The sequence below is a fragment of the Plasmodium gallinaceum genome (genome assembly GCF_900005855.1).
Source record: "Plasmodium gallinaceum strain 8A genome assembly, contig: PGAL8A_v1_108, whole genome shotgun sequence".
NCBI lineage: Eukaryota > Apicomplexa > Aconoidasida > Haemosporida > Plasmodiidae > Plasmodium > Plasmodium gallinaceum.
Window position 1 is genome coordinate 123110 of NW_021628228.1, and position 22013 is coordinate 145122.

The window sequence follows — 22013 nt, forward strand, 5'->3', positions numbered from 1 at the left end:
AAACATGAAGAAGAAACAAAATAAAATAAAAATACATTAAAATAAATAAATATAAATGTTATACATTCTTATTTTTTTTTTTTTATATTAAAAAATTTTATAAGAGAATAAACTCAATAGTCATAAAAATAAAAAGTATTTGTTTAATATATTTAACTTTTTTTTTTTTTTTTTAATTAACGATTTTAAAGCATAAAAAAAAATATAATAAATTGTTTTTGTTTTGTTTTTTTTAAGTAAATTGTATAATGAGAAGAAACAAACGAAAATGTAAAAAAATATCAACATTAAATGAATTATATGAATTGGAATTTGTAAAAAAGGAAGAGAAAAAATTAAAAAAATTAAATTTTTATAACAAAAAAGAAAATGATTTAATAAATCAAATAAACATTAATGACAAAAAAGAAAATAAAGTCAAAGGAATATTATTGAGAGAATATGAGAAATTAAAGGAATCTGAAAAACTACAGAAATGTGAAGTCCCAGAAGAAAAAAAAAAAAAAACATATGAAGAATTTTTAAAAATTTTGAAACTTAAAAAAAAAGAAATTTTAAATTATAATTTAAGTAATGAAATAAATAATATGGGATGTTGTGTTTCTTCAGATGATAGTTCAGGATTTAGTAATAAAGATGAAAAAATTGAAAAAGAAAGTACTCAAGAAAAAATAGAACGAGAACAAAATGAAAATGAAAATTCAAAGGATAATATCTTAAAAAATAGTGATGAAATATATATGTTCTCTTTAATAAAAAATATTAAAAATCAGAATAATTATTTAAAAATAAGTAATGAAGATATTAACAATAATAAAGTTCATAACATTGATAAAATAGTATATAATGAGAATAACAACATTAATATTTTCAATAATGATAATGAGAATCTTGATAGAAGCAGTATCAAATGTGGTATAAATTTCCTTAAAAGTTCAATTGACAATGGAAATAACATTAGTAATAAAATTAGAAATAATGTTAACAATATAAATAGTTACATTATTAATTCTTATTGTAATACTTATAATGTCAATAGTATTTATAACAATTATAATAATGAAACATATAAAATATTTGAAAATAAAATGGATTATTATTTTACCTTCTGTCAAAATATAGATGAGAGATTTATTGAAGAATTTTATAAAAAAAAGTTAAATAAAGTAACAAAAAATGATGAAGAACATAAGAATAAAAACAAGAGCATTGAAGATGTTTATGTATCTTCTAATTTATTTTTAGAAACTAATATTTTTAAAAAAAAAGAAAATAGTGAAAACGAGTATAGCAAACAATTTTTCAGTAATATTGAAATTAGGCCACATTTTTTTTGCAATTATTTTGAAAAAAATTATATAACTTATTATTTGATGAATATTCTAGATACTCAACCAAAATGTGTTTTAGATGAAGAAAATTTTTATAATATTGATAAAAATATAATTTTTAATTTAAAAAGATATCTTTCCAATTTTAAACATCCCATCTCCTATTTTAACAATCGTATATATACATATATAGAAGATTATTATAATATTAAAATAAGAAAAATAATGAATAACGAAAAGGTGAAACAGGAGAATAGAGATGAAAATCAAATGAGTGATAATGTCGAAATGATGGAAGAAAAAATAAATGTAAAAGTAAAAAAAAAAAAAAAAGAATTTTTTCGTGATGTATCTGGCATTATAGAAAATGAAGAATTAAAAAGTTACTTTCATTATATTAATTCGTATGTAGATATTTTATATGCAAATAAAAATGTTTTGAATAGCCATTTTATAAGATTATTAAATAGCATACATATTTTAAATCATTTAAAAAAAAAAAAGAAAAGAAGAAAATTTATAAATAAAAAAATAGAGAATATAGAAAAAGTTGAACAAATAGAAAAGGAAAATATAGAAATAAAAGAGGAATTTTGTGATGAAAGCCTTGCTAGACCGAAAATTTTGATTTTATGTAGTTTCAGATATATCACGAAAGAATATGTAGATTTAATTAGTAATTTATTAACACTTACTGAGATAAAAAATAAAAATAAATTTTTGAATGAATATGATATTACAAAAGACGAAAAAAAAAAAATGAAAGAAATTTATTCGAAAAAAAAAAAAACTCTTGATTATATAAATTTGTATAGAGGTAACAACGATGATTGTTTTAGATGTGGAATAAAATTATTAGAAAATGAGAAAAAAATTCAATTATATAGTCCATTTTATGATAGTGATATCTTAATATGTTCTCCTCTTGGTTTAGATATTATTATTAAAGAAAGTAAAGGGGAAGAGGAAACTGATATAGAAAATGAAAGTTCTGATAATTATGAATTAGATGAGAATATTTCAGAAAAAAACAAAAATAAAAAATCACAAAAACCAAAAAAGAAAAATAATAATAGTAAAAAAAAGTTATATGAATATGATTTTTTATCAGCTATTGAAATTCTGATAATAGATCAAGTAGATACAATATTAATGCAGAACTTCTTAATATTGAAAAATGTATTAAATTTTATAAATAAACCACTTTTAAGATGGGGAAACGCTAATATTAATAGAATACCTAAATATATAATAAATGGTTTTTTAAAAAATTATAGACAAACAATAATATCTTCTAGTTTTTTAGATACAAATTTTATTTCCTTAATTCAATCAGCAAATAATTATAGAACATATTTAAAATTATTCATAAAAAGTGGAGATGATATTTTAATGCACATAAGAGATTTTAATATAAATCAATATTTTAAGAAAATTGAATGTGATAATATTCTAAAAATAGAAGATAACATATTAGATTTCTTCACAACAAATGTAATTGATATTCTATCAGGTATAAAACAACTTATAATCTTTTTACCAACATATATAGAATACATAAGAATGTATGAAATATTAAAAAAAAATGATATTACTTTTAAAGGTGTTAATGAATACACTAGTGAAAAAAAACGTATAAAAATTCTGAAATTATTTAAATTTAGAAGAATTAATATTTTATTAATTACTGGTCGTTTAATTTTTTATGAAAGATGTACTTTTAAAGGAGCAAATCATATTATTTTTTTTTCTCCACCCAAATTTCTTTTTATGTATTACGAATTAATTAAAGATTTAAATAAAAATTCTAATTCCTCTTCTTTGTGTTATTATACTAAATATCACACATACGAATTAGAAAGAATAGTTGGACATAAAAGAGCTTTACAATTAATAAAAGAAAATAACGGAAAAATTACTTTATTTAAATAAATATTTGAAAAAAAGATACCTATTCAATATAAATTTTTTGAAAATGTAAAATTAAATATTAAATCTTTATTTTTAGTTATTTCATTAAAAAAAAAAAAATAAATAAATAAAATAATTAAATGAATTAGAATAAAAATTATGTTAAATTATTTTGTGTATAATTTCTTTTAATTAAAATATAAAATTTAATTATAGAATTTCATTTTTTATTTGTGTACAAATTTTTTTTTTTTTTTTTTTCCATAGCCTTTATAAAATATTTATATCTCATTTATGATTTTTTTATAAATATCTATATTTGTATTTCTTCTATATAAAAAAAAAAAAAAAAAAAAAAAATTTTTAATTATTATGAATAAAATATAGGATTAAATATATATATATATATATATTTTTATTATTTTTAATGTAATTTTACTTTAAAATATTTAATTTTATTAATTCAGTATAAAAATCAATTTCTAATTTTTCAAGTTTAGATACTACCTTTAATAAATAATAAAATTTATAATAAAATTTATGTATATTTAAAATTTATTAGAAAAATATATTTATTTTATTTATACCTTTTTTGCTTTAACTAATTGCATTTCATAATTTGTTAAATTTTTGTTTTCATGTAAATTTTTATCCATTTTGAAATTTATGGAAATATTATAATACTAAAGAAAGTTTTTTTAGATTCTTTAAAAATTTTAACTAAAATTTAATGATATTAATTAAAAAAAAAAAAGTATAAAATATTTTATTGTTATATTTATAAAATTGTTAAACATTCAAGAAAGAGTAATTTAACACATACACAAAAAAAAATTAAGCTTCATTTAAAAAAAAAAAAAAAAAAAAAAAAGACAACGCAAAAAAAGTTTCTTTTTGTATATAATAAAATTTTATGTGCATACATTATTTAAAAAAAACTGCAAAAAAAAAAAAAATGTACTTTTTTTATTTTTATTTTTTTTTTATATTATGATGTAAAACTTAAATTCTTTTTAATAATAGTTTAAATGAATATTAAAATTCAAATAATTTTGACAACTTATAGTTTTCGATTTCTTCTTCATTACTTTCCCTATTAAAGGACCTGATGAATTTTATATTTTTAAATAGGATATTATGAAAATATGATAAATTATTTAAATTAACTTCTTTAATTAATATATTCAATTTATTGTTTTTTCTACAACTATTAAAATATTCAGAAAATAAATTTTTAGTAACAAAATCTTCGTCAATTAAATTTTCATTTTTTTTTTTAATTTCATTATCATTCTCATGTATAGGAAGTTTTTTGAGATAAAACACATTTAAAAAATTATTAAATTCGTTAATTAGACTATTTCGTGAATATGTTTTATATTTATCTATATAATTATCAATTATAGGAATTTTATTCATATAAGAATAAATTTCTTTATCTCCTATTAAAATATTTTTTTCTAAATTTACTTTTTTATATGATTCTTTTATATTATTATCTTCATTTTTCTTTCTTTGTAGTAATGAATTGTTATATATATAATACATTAAGAAAATATCATGAAATTTTGTTACATTTTTTTTTTTTTTTTGTCCATTATTTAAATTAATAGTAGCATAGTTTTCTAAAACATGTTGTATAAAAAACTTGTTGTTTCCTTCTAGAATATTTAATATAATTAAAAATAAATCAATGAATTTCTCAATATTTTTTTTTGATTTTTCAAGATTTTTTAAATTCCAATTTTTTTTTTTTTCATTTTTATAATTTTTTATGTTATTATTATCCTTAATTTTTTGGAAAGTATAATATATATTAAATATAAGTTTACATAAAAGTATATTAACCAATAAATTTAGACCTTCTTTAAAACTAAATATTTAAAAATATGAACAAAAAAAAAAGTGTTATAATAATAAAAAATTTATATTTAATTATAAAAAAGCATAAAGATAACAACTAAAAATATATATTTCAATATTTATCTAATAAATTTTAAGTATTAATTATATTTTAAATTATATAAATGATTATTTTCATTGTTATATATTAGTAGTAATCTCATTATTACTTTAATATAATTATATATTTACATTAATTTTTTTTTTTATTAGATTTATTAAACACATTTTAAGTTCCATGTATGCAAATAATTTTATTGTCTTACAGTACTTATATATGTGTGTTAAATTTATTATTATGTATATATTTTTTTTTTTTTTTTTTTTACTTTGATGATAAGGTTCTGCAAGTTAACATTTTCCGTTTTCTTTTATTTTCTTTTTGTTTTTAACTTACTTTTTTTTAATTTTAAAATTTGAAATAAAGTATAAGTTGAATATGTTAAAAAAATACCAATCAATATAAAAACTAATATGTTTTAATAATACCTAAACTTGAAAAAGTTCATTTTTATAAAAAAAAAAAAAAAAAAAAAAAAAAAAAATAATTATACAATATTTTTTATATGGATAATTAATAAAACTAATATATATAAATTTAACATAATAAAAAAATAATTCATTTTACGCTTCATTAAATTAATAAGTCTCATAAGTAGGATATCATCTCCAAATGAGAAAATAGACAAAATTTTATAGAAGAATTTTTTCTTTATGATTGTTTTATATTTTTAAGAAAAAAATTAAAAAAATAATATATAATTAATATTATAATGAAAATAGTAATAATTATTATTATTTCTTAAAAATATATCAATCTTAAAGTTACTTTTTTTTTTTTTTTTTCTTTATTAGGCTTACAAGTATTCTAAAATTTCTAATTATTTTTTTTATAATATTTCTTCAAAAAATCCATAATTATTATATTCATCTTTTATGTATAAAAGATATTTTATATAAGGCAAAATATTTTCATTATCATTTTGATAACTATCTTTAATAAATAAATCAAAATTATGAGATAATTTAATAGAAGGTAATTCTTCATAATAGTAAGGTTTTAAAGGATATTCATCATAAAAATTTTCTAATGAATATTTTTTTTCTTTTTTTTTAGTTTTTATATTGTTATGAAGTAAAAAATCAAAAACTTTATGATTAAAATTTATATTATTATTTGATGTTTTTTTTGGTAATTTATCATTGATATATTTATAGTATGTATTACTTTTTCTAATATTGTAATTAAAATTATATAAAAAAATATCATTTTTTTTAAATGATTTAAAATTATTTATTATTTCTCTTATTTCATTTTTATCTGTTTTTGAAAAATTTATATCTCTAAGAATTAAGCATTTTGAAATAAAAGTAAATAATAATTTATGTGTGTATGATTTTAATGCTTTTTCTAATTTAAATACTCCATATATTTTCTTAAAATCTTTAAAATTTTTGCAATTACTTATAAAATACGTTGAATTTTTAGAATAATTACGTAGTTCACTAAATATTTTTGATAATTTACATTTAATTGTTTTTTCAATTTTACATATACTAATAGGGAAATATTCTTTTTTTATAAGTCTCAATTTATTTTGTATTTTTAAATGACAAAAAAATTTTCTCAATATATATTTTTCATTAATTATTTTATTCAAAATTTCTATCGCCCTACCTCTTTTTAATGTGCTTATAACAAGCATTTTTGCTTCTTCAAAAGTGAGAAATCTTTTTTTTAATTCGGGATTAACTTGAAAAAAATAAAAATAAAATGTATAATTATAACAATATTTAAACAAATATTAAAGCATATAAATTTTTAATTCTTTTTTTTTTTCCTTTTTTTTCTTATTATACTTTTAATCATAGTAAAACATTATATTTTTTACTTTACAAAAATCAAAATATTTTAAGGAATATTTAATTCTAGTTATATTTGGATATATATATTGCTTGCAATTTTAAATAAAATATTTGAATAACTGTAATTTTGTAATTTTTTTCATTTAAAGTTTATAAATTAAAAATATTAAAAAAAAAAAATAAAGACATAAAAGAGAACAAGAAAAAGAAAACGATTATTATAAAGAAATAAAAAGCGAAAGAAAATCCATGTCAACAAACCAAGAACAACATATAATTAAAGAAAAAAAAAAGAAAAAATTATAAAGAAAAAAAAAAAAAATAAAGAAAAAATTGGTTTATTCTCATTTAAAAAAAAAATTAAAATTAAGTTACATCAAATATTTCAAATTAGTATACACAGTTTTTTTCTATATATATTTTGTTTAATACAAAAAATATTCTGTCTAAAATTATTAAGTTACAAAAATGCATGCACTTTTTTTTTTTTTTTTTAAAGTTCATTTTTTCTTCATTCATAAGCTCAGAAAAATTTTAATCAAAACATAGAATTAAAATGAAAAGCTATTTTAAATATGACAAAGATAAGAGAAAAAAAAAAAAAAAAAAAAAAAAAATGATAATAATATTAAAAAATAAGTAAATTATATAAATAAACGTAAAAATTATCTAAAAACCTTATATATATTAGAGAATAAATAATAAATTTTTATATGTCATTGTTTTCTTGTTCTTCATTTTTAAAGGATTTTTATTAAAATATATTATATATACGTATTTCTATAATTATTTATTTATTTATATTTTTTTTTTTATATGTTCTTTGTTTCTGTTACTCAAAAAAGATATATTTCCTTTTCTTAGAGAAAAAATAAAAGATATATGACTTCAAGTAAATAAATGTATCATTTCTTTTTTAAATATATCTATATATTTTCAATTTATATAATATAGTTAAAAAAAAAAAAAAAAAAAAAAAAAAAAAAATATAAAATAGATTAAATTTATTCCTTGAAAAAAAGAAAGCTAGAAATAAATAAAAAATGTTTTCTTTGTGAAAATGAATAAAGACAAATAATTTCCAACTTACATGTATATTCACTAAGTTTTCATATATTTGTAAAAAAAAAAAAAAAAAAAATTGATTTATCATTTTAAACTCTTTTTATCAAAATACTTTTAGGTTCTATAAATATTTAATATATATTACAATTATTATATATGTTTTGTTTATTCAAGTATTTAATATTATTTTATTTATATAAATTATATTAAATTTTATCAGCTTTCTCTATATACGTTCTCAAAAATTAAAAAATTTTCAAATCACTCATAAAATATTTAATATATTTAATACAAAATTCATCTCAAAGTATTTATATTTTCAAAATAATTTTATTTAAAAAAATTAATTTATAATTACTTTATAAATACAAAAAAGTCTCTCTTTTTCAAAAATAAAAATAGCATTCGATGGTACACTATTGTTTTCAAAAAAATATATTAATTCACATTTTAAATTAAAATGAAAAAATTAATTTGGTTATTTAGAAAAACAACATTTATCTTTATAATAATAATTATAACATAAGGGTTATAATAATGGAATTTATTAAGAAAATGATACTATTAAATTTTTATTTTATTATTTAATTTTTTTTATTTCTTTTTTCTTTCCTTCTGTACAATTAATTATTTTATTTTTTCATCAATCTTGTATTCATAGAGTCATTCTGATTATATAACAAAGGATTCTTAATTATCCCTAAAACAAATTTCTTCAAAATTTTTTCCCATAAGAATTAAATTATCTTTTTTTTCCTTATCATAATTTAATATCATTCATTTACATACTCATTAAATAATAATTTTCATTATATTTCTTCTTTTAACTAATTATTCCTATTTTAAATATTATAAAATTTCATTTTTCAGATTTATTCAAGATTTCTAGATTAAACGATTTGTCTATTCTGATTCTTCATATTTAATTATATTGCTCTTTTAGTTCTTTTTTATGTCAAATTGTTTTTATTTTATTCATTTATTTCTCCCATGTTAAACTGCATATATAACCAATAAGGGTGTCATACAAAAAAAAAAAAAAAAAAAAAAAAAAAAATATACATATATATATATATATAGATCTATTTTTTATTATAAATAGTTTTATTTTGATATTTTATTTTTTTTTTTTTAATGAAAACTTTCTAATGTTATAAAAATTTCATATAGAAAATGATTTAATTATGCTTATGTGTGTTGCGTATTTTGAGATAGTTGTTGTGTATTATCATAATTTAATTTAAAATCATCAAAAACCATTGAACTATCTTGAGATAGAACATTTTGAATAGGGGAACTACTAAAAATATTATTTTTAACTTTTTTATGTGTCGTTGATTGAGTAGGTATTTCATTTTTCTCATTAAAATATATATATGGAATAGAACCATTATTTTGATTATTTTTATAATAAAATAAATATGGAAAAAGAAAGTCGTAATTTTTTGAAATAGAATTATCGTAACTTTCCTTGTTATTTAGATCTAATGAATTATTAGATAAATTTCTATCCTTACTTCTATTATTATAATATAATAAATTATGACTTGAAAAATTATTGTTTGGTGGAATTGACATGTCAAAATTTTTACTATTTTCTGTTAAAAAATTTTTATTATCCATAGAATAATCATTAAACTGAGATAATTGACTTAAATTATTAATATATGAATTAAAAATATTTTTGTTTCCATGCTTATTAATATAACTAAAGAAATCTTTATTTATAATAGAATCACTACAGTAACTATTATTTGATAAATTAACATTTATATATGAATTATTATTACTAGTGTATTTTTTGTTATGAGAACTATAAGATATTTTATTTTTGTCTTTTTCATAATTTTGAAAATAATTGAAATTTGTATACCTTGATGGCAATTTTGTAGGTGTAGGAATATTAATATTTACTGGTTTTAAATTAGATAAGCATCCTTCTACAATTAAATCTTTCTTTTTGAATTGACTTAACAAATTTATCCAAACTGAATTAACATTAGTAATTGTTTCATTGGAGTTGATTTTTTCTTTTGATATAAAATGATGCCTAGATAAAACTTTTGCATTACCACATATTATTAGACCATATTTGGCTCTTGTTAAAGCAACATTTAATCTTCTAGGATCGTTTAAGAAACCTATTCCTAACTTTTTATTAGATCTAACACAAGATAAAAGAATAAAATCTTTTTCTCTTCCTTGAAATGCGTCAACAGAAGCTACTTCAATTTCTGCAGAATGTTGAAAAGAAATGTTTTTCTGAAATAAGGAAGTTATATATGCTCTTTGACCTTCGTAAGGGGTAATGACACCAATTTGATTTGGTTTTAACCCACATTTTAATAATGTTCGAACTAACTTCTCCATATTAGATGCTTCACTTCTATTTAGATAACTTGTTCCAGATGCAGACATTTCTTCAAGTCCAGTTGAATTATAAAAAAACATTGGACATTTAGGGTTAGGCCAAGGAAAATCTTTTAAAGGATATTCTCTTTCTTTTAATGTAATACCATTTTGTAAACTTCCATCATAAAAAACATATGATGGAAATTCACTTAATGCTGGATGCATACGATACTGTACTTCTAATCTAAATGGAGTAATTCCTAACATAACTAATCTTTCAAATAAACTTTTTCCTAATCCTGCATTTGCAGCTTTTTTGCAAACAATTATAGGCCCTAATTGGCAATGATCACCAACCAAAACAATTTGTTTTGCACCTGTCACTAATGGAACTAAACATTCAGGTTCTGTTGATTGAGTAGCCTCATCTACTAATACTTGACGAAAACGAAATTTTTTTAACCTCTTATCCATAGCACCAACACACGTAGCACAAATAACATCAGCTGCTATTAATATTTCATGTTCTGCATAAGATATTAATTTTTTTAATCTCCTTTCATCCTTCTGAGATAATTCTCCTACTTCTTCTTTTAATTCTAATAATTTATTTAATTCTTCACCTATATCTGTTTTGAGTAATTTCATTTGATTATGCAAATATAAATAGTCAGCAACACTTGGTACAGATTCTCTACTTTTTGCACATAATCTCACTACCTTTAAACCACTCCTATGTATTCGAACGGATAATTGATCTACAGCAACATTGCTTGGTGCTGTTACCAAAATTTTCCCCATATTCATTTTGGATAAATGATATACTAAAGTTGCACAAGTTAAAGTTTTTCCTGTTCCTGGTGGACCTTGAATTAATGATAATGGAGATAGTAAACTTTTCTTAATTGCATCAATTTGAGAATGGTTAAGGGGAGCTAAATTAGGTGCAGAATAATTCCTTATACTCATTACTTTTTTTTGCATCTGTTTATAAAAATTATTTTTATTATATTCTAATGAATCTTCTGATATATCATGACCTAATAATTTATGATATAAAAAACCACTTAAAGAATAGGAATTTAATGCAAATTCGTTCAATGCTAATTGCATACGATCATATGCAGTACTCTTCCATACAAATTCAACAGTAAATCCTGTAGTTATATTATCTACCCATGGACCATCAGCTGTACCTAATATTCTCAACTCTAATGCTATTTCTTCTGTGTTATGTAATCTTGATATATGACCTTCACAACTCCATATCTTACCATTTGGATAGGTATATGATAATTTCAGTTCATCTCCTGCTACTAATCTTAATTCGCTTTCCTCTTTTACATATATGAAATGAGCATATCTTTTTTTATTTAAACCAACATCCCATCTAACAGTAACATTTGCTTGTTTTTGACCTTCTTTTATAGACTTATCATAGTCTGCCTCTAATTGGACAAGTGGCGCAAATATAGATTGATAATGATGAGCATCCTCGTATTTTAATTCTACTTTTACTGGTTCATCATTTAATATTTCTAAGTCTAATTCATCTATATATATATCTTTTTTATTCTTCCACAATTCTTCTAATTTATTTACATTGTAAGATGTAGCTAATTTACCTTTTTTTTCTGCTTCTTCTGTAGATGGTATGTTAACTAACCAATCAAGGAAGCTTCTATCTTCTATTAATGGTTGCCACTTTTTTAAATTCCAATCTTTCATTTTTCCTAATTCTTTTAAATTATTGTTTGAATTATTATTATCATTCTTTTTTTCTTTTTTCTTTTTTCCCCCTTTATCATATCTATTAATTTTTTCTTTATTATTTTTTTCATTAATTTCTTCATTTTCATTACTTTCTGTTTCCCTATTATTTATTTTATTCTTTTCTTGCTCATTCATATCACTACATTCATTTTCATCACTTATAATGGTTTCATTTTCTTTTTTATTTGAATTATCTTCTTCATCCTCCTCTTCCTCTTCCTCTTCCTCTATATTGTCATCCTTATCATCTTTTGTTTGATTTTTCTCATTTAAAGATATACAATATGCCAAACATGGATCTCTACATATAATAACAACTACTCCTTCTTCTGAAGTTGGTAAAAAACCTAACAAAAACACATTTCTGCAACCACAATTATAACATTCTAAAATTGTTTCACCTAGTAAACTGTTTTTATGTAATTTAATTTCTTTATGTTTTGATCGAACTAAATGAGTAACAATATGACTACCACAGGTCCCATAGGATCCGTTACAGAACCACCGATTACAATTATTACATTGGACAACACTATCAATTGAATCAATTTCACAATAGCGACACCTGTAATATTTTAATTTTTCTTTATTTTTGTTATTCTTTGATTTACTATTAGAATTATTATTATTATTATCATTCATATATTTTTTATTATTATCTTCATAACTTTTTTTTTTCCCCAAATCATAATCTTCTTTTACATTATCCATATATTTGTTCGACTTGTTATCATCGTAACTACCTTTCTCAATTAAGCTGTCTAGATTATTTTGATAATTATTAGAAGTTAGATGTTGATTGTTTTTATAATTTTTTTTTTTTTTTTTATAAAGAGAATCATACTCTTCTTCACTTTCCTCTCCATTATCTAATCTTTTCTCATTAGAAGAATAAGAACAATTCGATGATTTATTATTTTTTTTATTCTTATGAATTTTTTCTTTCTTGCTTTTCCTTACACCTTCTTTATTTTTTGTACCATCAGTACCTTTTATATTATTTTCATCATAATCTGCTGAATAATAACTATCCTTTTTTTTTTTCTTATCTCTTAAATCACAAAAATCGTTGAACTCATCAAAATCATCTATATCTATTTGGCTATAATCAAATGTGTTATCCATATCTAAATTCACTATTTATTATATATCTTTTTATCAAATACTTAATATATAAAACAATAATAATAATAAAAAGTACTATTATAACGCATACAATTTTCCAAATAATAAAAAATTACTTTCCTTATTTCAACTTCTTTTTGTTTATTTGTTTATTTTAAAATACACATATATATTTATTTATTACATATATAAATTATTAATTTTCATACTTTTCACGTATATTATCTTTTTTCTTATTTACTAAAAAATTTCATGTTATATTTTTAACATTTTATATATTTTTTTCTATTTTCCTCTAATTTTGTTTTTTGTTTTTAGCTTTTTATTTTTTATTTTTTTTTTTTTGATTTTTTTTTTTTTTTTTTTTTTTTTTTCAATGATAAAATTATTACAAAAAACCACAATTAAAATTACGTTATTTATGTAATATTAATATTATTACTTAATTTTTGATATTCAAATTCACAAGTTCATTCATTTTTTTATACAAAGAAAAATAAGCATGATTATAAAATAAAATGTTTATATATGAATACATTTATATAAAAGAATTATATAAATATATAAATATTACTTTATCTTTCCTTTTTTTTTTATATAATATATTTTTAATCTAATTGTCATTTAGATATTATTTAGCTGTTTTATTCGTTCAAACATCTAACAAAAAATTTTTTTTTTTTTTTTTTTAAATTATATCCTTACCATATTTATAATAATAAAAAATGATATCATATGCAAAGTTTATGTTTGAAAATGCAAATATTAAAACTTTTTATGATAAAATATTATCATTAATTTGAACATAATTTTCTATAATATTTTTAATTATTTTAATTTTTTTCTTTTTTTTTTTTTTTTTCTTTATCATACATATATATATTATGTAACCAAAAATATGTTTATTATTTTTAACTTTTTTCTTACAATCTTTAAAAAGATAGGTCCTTTTTGTATATTGTTTTATTTTAAATTTTTAAAATGTTAATGATTTTTTAGTCTATTTATGTTTTTCATTCAACAATTACGTTTTATAAATATAGGAAAAAGTAAAAAATTCTTAATATGATATTCTATATGAAATTGATTTTACATATATGAACGTATTTTCTAAGCTAGTACAGATAATATGAAAAATGAAAAAACATTTACATGCATAATGACAGAAATATAAATTTACATAAAATTATAATAAACTTTTAATTATTAAAAAAAAATTATAAAACATATAATTGAGGATATTTATATTTTTTTTTACGTATCCCTTTAGTATTAATTCAAATTGCATTTAATTTTTTCAAGGATTTATATCATAATAGTAGTTTTAAAATTATGACGTGTGTAGATATAAAAAAAAAAAAAAAAAAAAAAAAAAAAAATGCTTCTAATATATATAAAAGGTTTAATGACACAAAAAAAATTAATGTAGAGAAAAAATGAAAAGTAAAATGTTTTATATACATAGAATGTTATACATAAATAATTAATATAAAAATCTATTCACATAATATTTAACTTCTTTAAAAAAAGAGAATGTTAGTTGAAAAATTAAAAAACAATAGAATTAAAAATGCTAAAAAGAAAAAAGAAAATAGTAGTAAATCTAATAATACAATAAAAAATAAGGTATCCTTATCATATCAAATAAAAATATTAATATATGAACGAGTCATGTAAATTTAGAACTTTTATTAATTGTAAATGTTAATATACTATCTTTTAAAATTTATTTCTAAATTTATATACCTTACATGTTTTTGAAATACACATTGAAACAATACTTCTTTATTATGTTTGTAATATATTCTTAAAAAGAAAATTCCTTTTTGATAACATTTTGTTATATATCTTAATTTTTTAATTTAAATTTATTTAAACAAATATATTTTCTTTAAAAAAATAAAATTTAAAATGATTAAAAAGATAATTTTAAAATGATTTTACAGCTTATTAAAAATATATTAATTGAAAACAAAAAAAAAAAAAAAAAATGAAATAAAACAAAAAATTAATGTATTTCTTTAAATAATAATTATATTAATAAGTAGCATTTGAATACTAAAAAAAAAAAAAAAAAAAAATATAAATATCCTAACATAAAGCATTAAAATATATATGTACAAAACTAGTGTCATTATGCATACTTAAGCATTTTTAATATGCAAATATTTAGATAAAAAATTCAATAAATCATTTGAGTAAATGAATTTTTAATAATTATTTATCATTTCCTTTATTTTTATTTATTTTTATATGCAGCATGACCTTTTATTTCTATATGATGAAACAATTTATTTCTTGAATCAAACGTTTGTTTACAGATTTTACATTGGTTATTTTTTATATTTTCTTTTATTTTATTAGTATGATTAACTTTTGGTTTCCAATCTGAATTTTCTTCAAAAATATTATTTGTTTTATTTTCATTCTTTATTAATGCCTTTTTTTTATTTTTTTTTAATGTTTTTTTTTTTTTTCCTGAAGTGTCATTATCATCATTAGAATTATTCATATTTTGATTATTTTGAAAATAATCATTATCTTCTAGTGAACTTTCTATTTGTAAAAATTTGGTTTTATTTTTTTTTGTACTTCTATACCATGACAACAAATTTTCATTATTATTTGAAGATTCAGAAGTAACATCATTTTGTATATTACATGAAATATTTTCTTTACCACATTTATCTTTATTTTTATTTTTTTTCAAACTAGATTTTTCGTTTTTTTTTTTTTCTTCATATTCTTTTTTTTCTTCTTTTTTTTCATTTTCACATGTTAATGTATCAATAGTTTTTTTTACACTCTTATTATTCTTGTTTTTATAATCGCACATAGTATTTTTATCTTGAAATAATTTGTCATAATCTTCTAATATTTCTTCATTTGTAAGATTTTCATTTAATTGTAATTTTTTATTATTAACATTTAATAAATCACTACTATTATCAACTTTTTCATATATATCATTATTAATTTTTTCTATGTTTTTAAATTGAGATAAAGAAAATTCCTTTTTTTTATTATCAATGTTATCCATATTTTCCACTTTGTTATCAGAGTATACTTCTTTTTTTTGATTCTCTTCTTCCTCAAAAATACTTCTTAAATCATATTTTTTGGAATTTTTTAAAAAGTTACTTACATGTTTTTTTGATTTCTCATGTGATTCATATTGATTCATGCTTTTAAAATTCTTTTTGCATACTTCACATCTATATATAATTTTTTTTAAAACATTATTTTTATCTGTATCATTATTATGTACGTTATCATTAATTCCTATATTATATGTATGTTCATAATATTTACTTTTTCCTTCTTCATTAAAAGAATTTTCTTCTTCATATATTTTTTTATCATCTTCATCATCTTTTTCTATATGTTTCCCTTCTTCTGTCTCTTTTGTATATTTTTTATTTGCTCTCATCTTAGAGCTATAATTTGTAGAATCAGAAAAATCCTTATCAAGATGATTTAAAGAATAATTATCTGATTCTTCTCCATTTTCTGAATATTCCCTTTTCTTACTTTGTTCAAATAAAATTTTTCTTTGTAGCATTTGTAGTTTCTTTTGTTTTTCTCTCTCTTCAATTTTTTTTCTTTTTTCTTCAGCTATTTCAACGATTCTATTTAAATAACGAACGTCATATTTTTTTAAATGGTGAACAAGTGATCTTATGTTTTCATTATATTCTTTTCTTTCTTTCAAACTTCTTTTTTCATTAACTTTTTTTAAAGTTCTTCTAACATTTCTATTTTCAAATTCACAACTTTTTATATAATCATATGAATAATCAAATTTTTTAACTGTCGTAAAGTTTGACCAAAATTCATAAAAAGCATCAATATCTTTTCCAGAGGATTTAGAGTTACCAAAACTTGGAGCATTAATTTTTTCTTTATTATTTTTATATTTCTTTTGTATCTCTTCATTTTCTTCTTTTATTATTTCATCAAATAAATTTTTATAAACATTATAAAAACCTTTTTCACTGTCATCAAATCCACTATAACAGTTATTATTAAAATATTCCCAAATATTTATATGCTTACTTGAATATTTGTTTAGTTCGTTTTTTTCTTCATCTTCTCTTCCTTCAATAATTCGTTTACGATTTTTATCATACCATTTTCTTCGTTTTTCATCCGTCAAACATTCATAAGCTTCTTGAATTTTTCGAAAAATATTTGTATATTTTTTTTGTTGTTCTTCAGATAAATGTGCATTTTTATCAGGATGATATTGTAAAATAATTTTTTTATAACTTTTTTTTATTTCTTCAATTGTAGCATTAATTTCAACATTCAATATTTCATAATAACAATTACATTTTTCAATTTCCATAATGTTTGATATTCTTTATATTTCTTTGCTATTATATAATTTTTATTTATGTAATATTTTTAATATGAACATTCATATATATTCATATAAATAAAATATCAAAAAAAATAATAATAAAATAAAAATAATAATACAAAAAGAATAATTGTAATTAACAGAGAATCCTCATTAGTAATTTGATTATAATTTCTTACATTTTTTTAACATTTATTTTATATATATTTATATATACAAATTATTGTATACATTTATTTTATGTTTTACATGTATATTTTTTAAGTTCTGTTTTTTAATTTTAGTAAAAATCATTTTTACAAAATAAGAGCATTTATAAAAGCCATATATTCTTTTTTTTTTTTTTTCACCTTTTCCTATTGAAATATAAATTATATATTTTTTAAAAATTAAATATTGTGATGCTTACTAAATTTTTTTTTTTTTTTTTTTTTTTTTTTTGCTTTTTGTTTAAAATTGTGATGTCGTTATAATAAGTAATAATTTGTGTTTTATATAATTTAATAGTTTATATTTTATAAATTTTTTATTTTTTTAATTTTTATCAGAAACTGCAAGTACATAATATAAACATTTATATGAAAGAAACTACTTTTTTTTATTACAGATAAATGGAATTAAATATATTTTGTGTAAAAATTTTTCTTATTATAAAGAGATTATTGATAAATTTAATGAAAATAATAAATTATTAAAAAGAACTTTAAAAAGTGTAAATTTTTATAAAAATAATTCTGTTATTTTTTTTTTTATTTTTTGCTAGTATAACTATTGAATACTAAAAAACATAATTAAAATTGATTTTAAAAAAAAAAAAAAAAAAAAAAAATTAAAATTATATATATAAAAATAATAAAGAATGAAAAAATGTTTATAAAGTTCAAAAATGTTTAAAATTATACAAAGTAAAAAATTCATATGTAATATTTTTCCTTTTGTTTCAATTTATTTTAAGCTTATATTTATATATACAAAAGCTTATTCACATTACATTAAAATAAAATGTTTAACTCATTAAAAACGGTGGTATAATTTCTTATGCAAAAAATTTATTTATTGAAAATTAAGTTTTGATTTGATAAAGCAGATTTTATTATGGATGGATAAGTTTCATCTCTAAAATCCTTTGATAAAAAATTATAAAATTTTTTTTGAAAAGATATTAAGGTATTATTTTTTTTTAACGATATGTCATTAGTTGAATTATTTAGAATAACTCTAATTTCTGCCAATAAATAGCTTAAAACCGACCCAGCATAATAACAAGAAAAATGATAAGGAAAACTGGTCGAATGAATTGAATATAAGGAAGAAATTTTGTAAGGAAGATAATTTTGAATAATTTTATAAAAATCATTTAGAGCATATTCATCTTGTTGATTATTATTTGAAAAAAACAAAAATGGATTCATATCATGAATTTTGTAGTCAATTAAAGATTGTAAATAAATGTTAAATAGTCTTGAAGAATCAAATTTTATGGAATTAAATAAATTTTCATTTATTTTTGAATTATTTATTTCTTTATTTGATAAATTATATATTATATTATAATTGTTAACTAAATGTTCATTTATATGTGAAAAATATTCTGCATAATCTAAAGGGATATTATAAAAATTATATAAAGAATATTTATTTGACAATAATAACAAATGATACGCATGACCAAACTCATGAAATAATGTTAAAATTTCTGATGAACTAAATAATTTTTTTTCAAGAGGTACAGTTTGCATAAATTTGTAATCTATTAATACATGACCATTACATATTAAATATGTACTTGATAAAGAATTCATTAATGGAATTTTAAAATAATCTTTTAATCTTATATTCATATATGGTATTATATATATATATCCTAATAAATCACAATCATTAAATTCCATATTATCTCTTTTTTCATAATTTAGACTTTGTTTTATTTTTTTTTCGTTTCCCCTTTTAATTTTATATATAATACTATTATTAGGCCATTTCTTTAATATTTCTTTATTTGTAACCCTTTCATATGAAAAATTATATATTTTTGAAATTATTTGAATAAAATTATTTAAAACACTATTTTGTGGAAAAAAGGTATTTATGAAATATTCATCTGATTTGTTAGACATTTTATTATAGTAATAATACCAATCATATATATCTATTTTATTATTAATATTATTGTCAACATAATTATTATTCAAACAATTATTTTTTTTTTTTAAATTAAATAATTTCATCATATTAAAGTTTATTTTATGATTGTCTTTATCTATTTTTGTTTTAATTAAATTGAAAAATTCATTTAAATTGTTATAATTATTCTTTTCACTTGTAAAATGAGATATAGAATAATGACTCCAATTATTATAACCACATTTATTTGCTATTTCATATCTTTTTTTTAATATATTTATTACATCACTATTTAAATTTTTATTTTTATATGGAATGTTGAGTATATGAAGAACTTTTTTTCTTAAACTAGACTCATTTAATCCGTATAAAATAAATTCATAATTATGTTTGCTTATAGGTATTTTTAATTTATTCTTATTAAAAATATATTCATGTTTTTTCTTCCATTCTTCATCAATATTTATTTCATTTTTATCTATTACTAAATATCTATAAAAAAGAAAAGAAAAAAAAAAAAAATAATAATAATAAATAAAATATTAATACTTTTAAGCTTTATTATATAAATTTAAAAAGAAAATTATTATTATATCGTATTTTTAAATTTACCGTGTTTTAATATTATTAATTTTTTTTAAATAATTAGAACAGTATACATTTAATTCATTTATTAAATTACAAAGTAATTTTTCCCTTCTTATATGTATAGTATAAGGAATTAATTTATGATCTATATTTACATTTTTATTTTTTTTTAAAATCCAAGATATTCTTTCCTCAATATATTCTAAAATATATTTTTTTAAAATTGAAGGGTTTAGTTTTGCAGATGTAACTAACAGATAATACAAGTTTAAACAGTTTTCCAGTTTCATTATTTTTTTTTTTTTTTCATCAATTATTTGATCTGCTACATTTAAAAGCTTACTAATTTTATTAGAAATAAAATAGAAGTTTACAGAATTTTTATCTATAGGGTAATTAATTATTTTGGATGTTTTTACATTTTCTATAATTTCTTGATATAATATTTTTTTTTTTTGGGAACAAAAAATTGATGGAATTTTTGAGAAAATTATGAAAATCCATTTATTTATAAAACTATTTTTTGTTTTCATTTTAAAAGAATATTTTAATTATCTAATTTTTTTATGCTAAAAGATATTTATAATAGTAATATAAAAAATTGTTATTTTTCTATCATATGAATAACTAATTTTTGCCTGTATTTCTCATATATAAATTATATTCGGAAATATTCTTTTTTTTTTTTCTTTTTTTCTTTCATTTTTTAAAAGAAAAAACATTTTTTTTTATATATTATATATTCTTAAAATGTTTATAGTTATTAAAAATATATTATTAAAATAAACTTGTATTTTTTTCTTAAAAATTCTCTAATAAAAAAAACTTATAAAACAAAACAATCATGAACTTACTGTTGTATATTAGAATACTAAAAAAAAATAAAAGAAATTATAAATTAATGGTTTTGGATCATTTTTCACATAAAGTAGGGGAATAAATTACTTTTTAATAATTCCTATTATATAATACTTAACCATAATTTGATTTCTTATAATATTATTATCTTCGATAATATTTATATATATATAAAAATATGAACAAAAGAATTATATTTTACTCTTTTTTAATGAACAAAATTGAAAAAGTCAAATCTTTAAAGTGTTAAATAAGAAATATTTTAGTCTTTCCATTTATCATTATTTTTTTTTTTTTTTTTTTTTTTTTGCATAAAAAGCTTCTTTACCTAAAAATGAATTTTTAAAAATTAAATAATAGTTAACTTCTTCTCATATTGCAGAAAGTGTTTATTCTTCTTTTTTTTTTATGATTTTTACTTTTATGAATATATATTTATAGACTGTTTTTCATATTTATAGAAAAAACGTTTTTCCTTGTTGATAAAAAACTTTATGTTTATTATTTTCTATAAATTATTTTTAAGTATGTTTTAAAAATAAAATATTTTTTAAACCTATTTGTAAATTGTTTTTAATTGTTAAAAATGAAATAAGTAAAAAAAAGATAAGCAGAATAAGATAAAATACTCATATAATTATTTATAAGTTCATACAAATATAAAAATGATTTTTATATAAAGATGCAATATAGATAAAATAAAAAAAAAAAAAAAAAAAAAAAATACATTAAATTGGAAAATCACATATAAATGA

At 17.9% G+C, this 22013-nt stretch overlaps 7 protein-coding genes across 7 annotated transcripts; 1 reads left to right on the forward strand and 6 right to left on the reverse strand.

Annotated features, from left to right (window-relative positions):
- Positions 1-248: 248 nt before the first annotated feature.
- PGAL8A_00381300 (conserved protein, unknown function) lies at positions 249-3263 on the forward strand (the record flags this gene model as incomplete). Its single annotated transcript, XM_028670149.1, has 1 exon — positions 249-3263. The coding sequence occupies one exon, from the start codon at positions 249-251 to the stop codon at positions 3261-3263; it is 3015 nt and encodes a 1004-aa protein (XP_028526930.1).
- A 260-nt stretch (positions 3264-3523) lies between these two features.
- PGAL8A_00381400 (conserved Plasmodium protein, unknown function) lies at positions 3524-3898 on the reverse strand (the record flags this gene model as incomplete). Its single annotated transcript, XM_028670150.1, has 3 exons — positions 3524-3572; positions 3682-3749; positions 3830-3898. The coding sequence occupies 3 exons, from the start codon at positions 3896-3898 to the stop codon at positions 3524-3526; spliced, it is 186 nt and encodes a 61-aa protein (XP_028526931.1).
- Positions 3899-4277: 379 nt separating this feature from the next.
- PGAL8A_00381500 (conserved Plasmodium protein, unknown function) lies at positions 4278-5502 on the reverse strand (the record flags this gene model as incomplete). The annotated part of the gene is made up of 2 exons (XM_028670151.1): positions 4278-5115; positions 5474-5502. 2 exons carry the CDS (start codon positions 5500-5502, stop codon positions 4278-4280), a joined length of 867 nt encoding a protein of 288 aa, XP_028526932.1.
- A 532-nt stretch (positions 5503-6034) lies between these two features.
- On the reverse strand, positions 6035-7014 carry PGAL8A_00381600 (conserved Plasmodium protein, unknown function; the record flags this gene model as incomplete). The annotated part of the gene is made up of 2 exons (XM_028670152.1): positions 6035-6897; positions 7005-7014. 2 exons carry the CDS (start codon positions 7012-7014, stop codon positions 6035-6037), a joined length of 873 nt encoding a protein of 290 aa, XP_028526933.1.
- A 2249-nt stretch (positions 7015-9263) lies between these two features.
- Positions 9264-13325, reverse strand: PGAL8A_00381700 (regulator of nonsense transcripts, putative; the record flags this gene model as incomplete). Its single annotated transcript, XM_028670153.1, has 1 exon — positions 9264-13325. The coding sequence occupies one exon, from the start codon at positions 13323-13325 to the stop codon at positions 9264-9266; it is 4062 nt and encodes a 1353-aa protein (XP_028526934.1).
- A 2239-nt stretch (positions 13326-15564) lies between these two features.
- On the reverse strand, positions 15565-17673 carry PGAL8A_00381800 (DnaJ protein, putative; the record flags this gene model as incomplete). The annotated part of the gene is made up of 1 exon (XM_028670154.1): positions 15565-17673. One exon carries the CDS (start codon positions 17671-17673, stop codon positions 15565-15567), a length of 2109 nt encoding a protein of 702 aa, XP_028526935.1.
- A 1064-nt stretch (positions 17674-18737) lies between these two features.
- PGAL8A_00381900 (DnaJ protein, putative) lies at positions 18738-20933 on the reverse strand (the record flags this gene model as incomplete). The annotated part of the gene is made up of 2 exons (XM_028670156.1): positions 18738-20304; positions 20425-20933. The coding sequence occupies 2 exons, from the start codon at positions 20931-20933 to the stop codon at positions 18738-18740; spliced, it is 2076 nt and encodes a 691-aa protein (XP_028526936.1).
- Positions 20934-22013: the final 1080 nt, after the last annotated feature.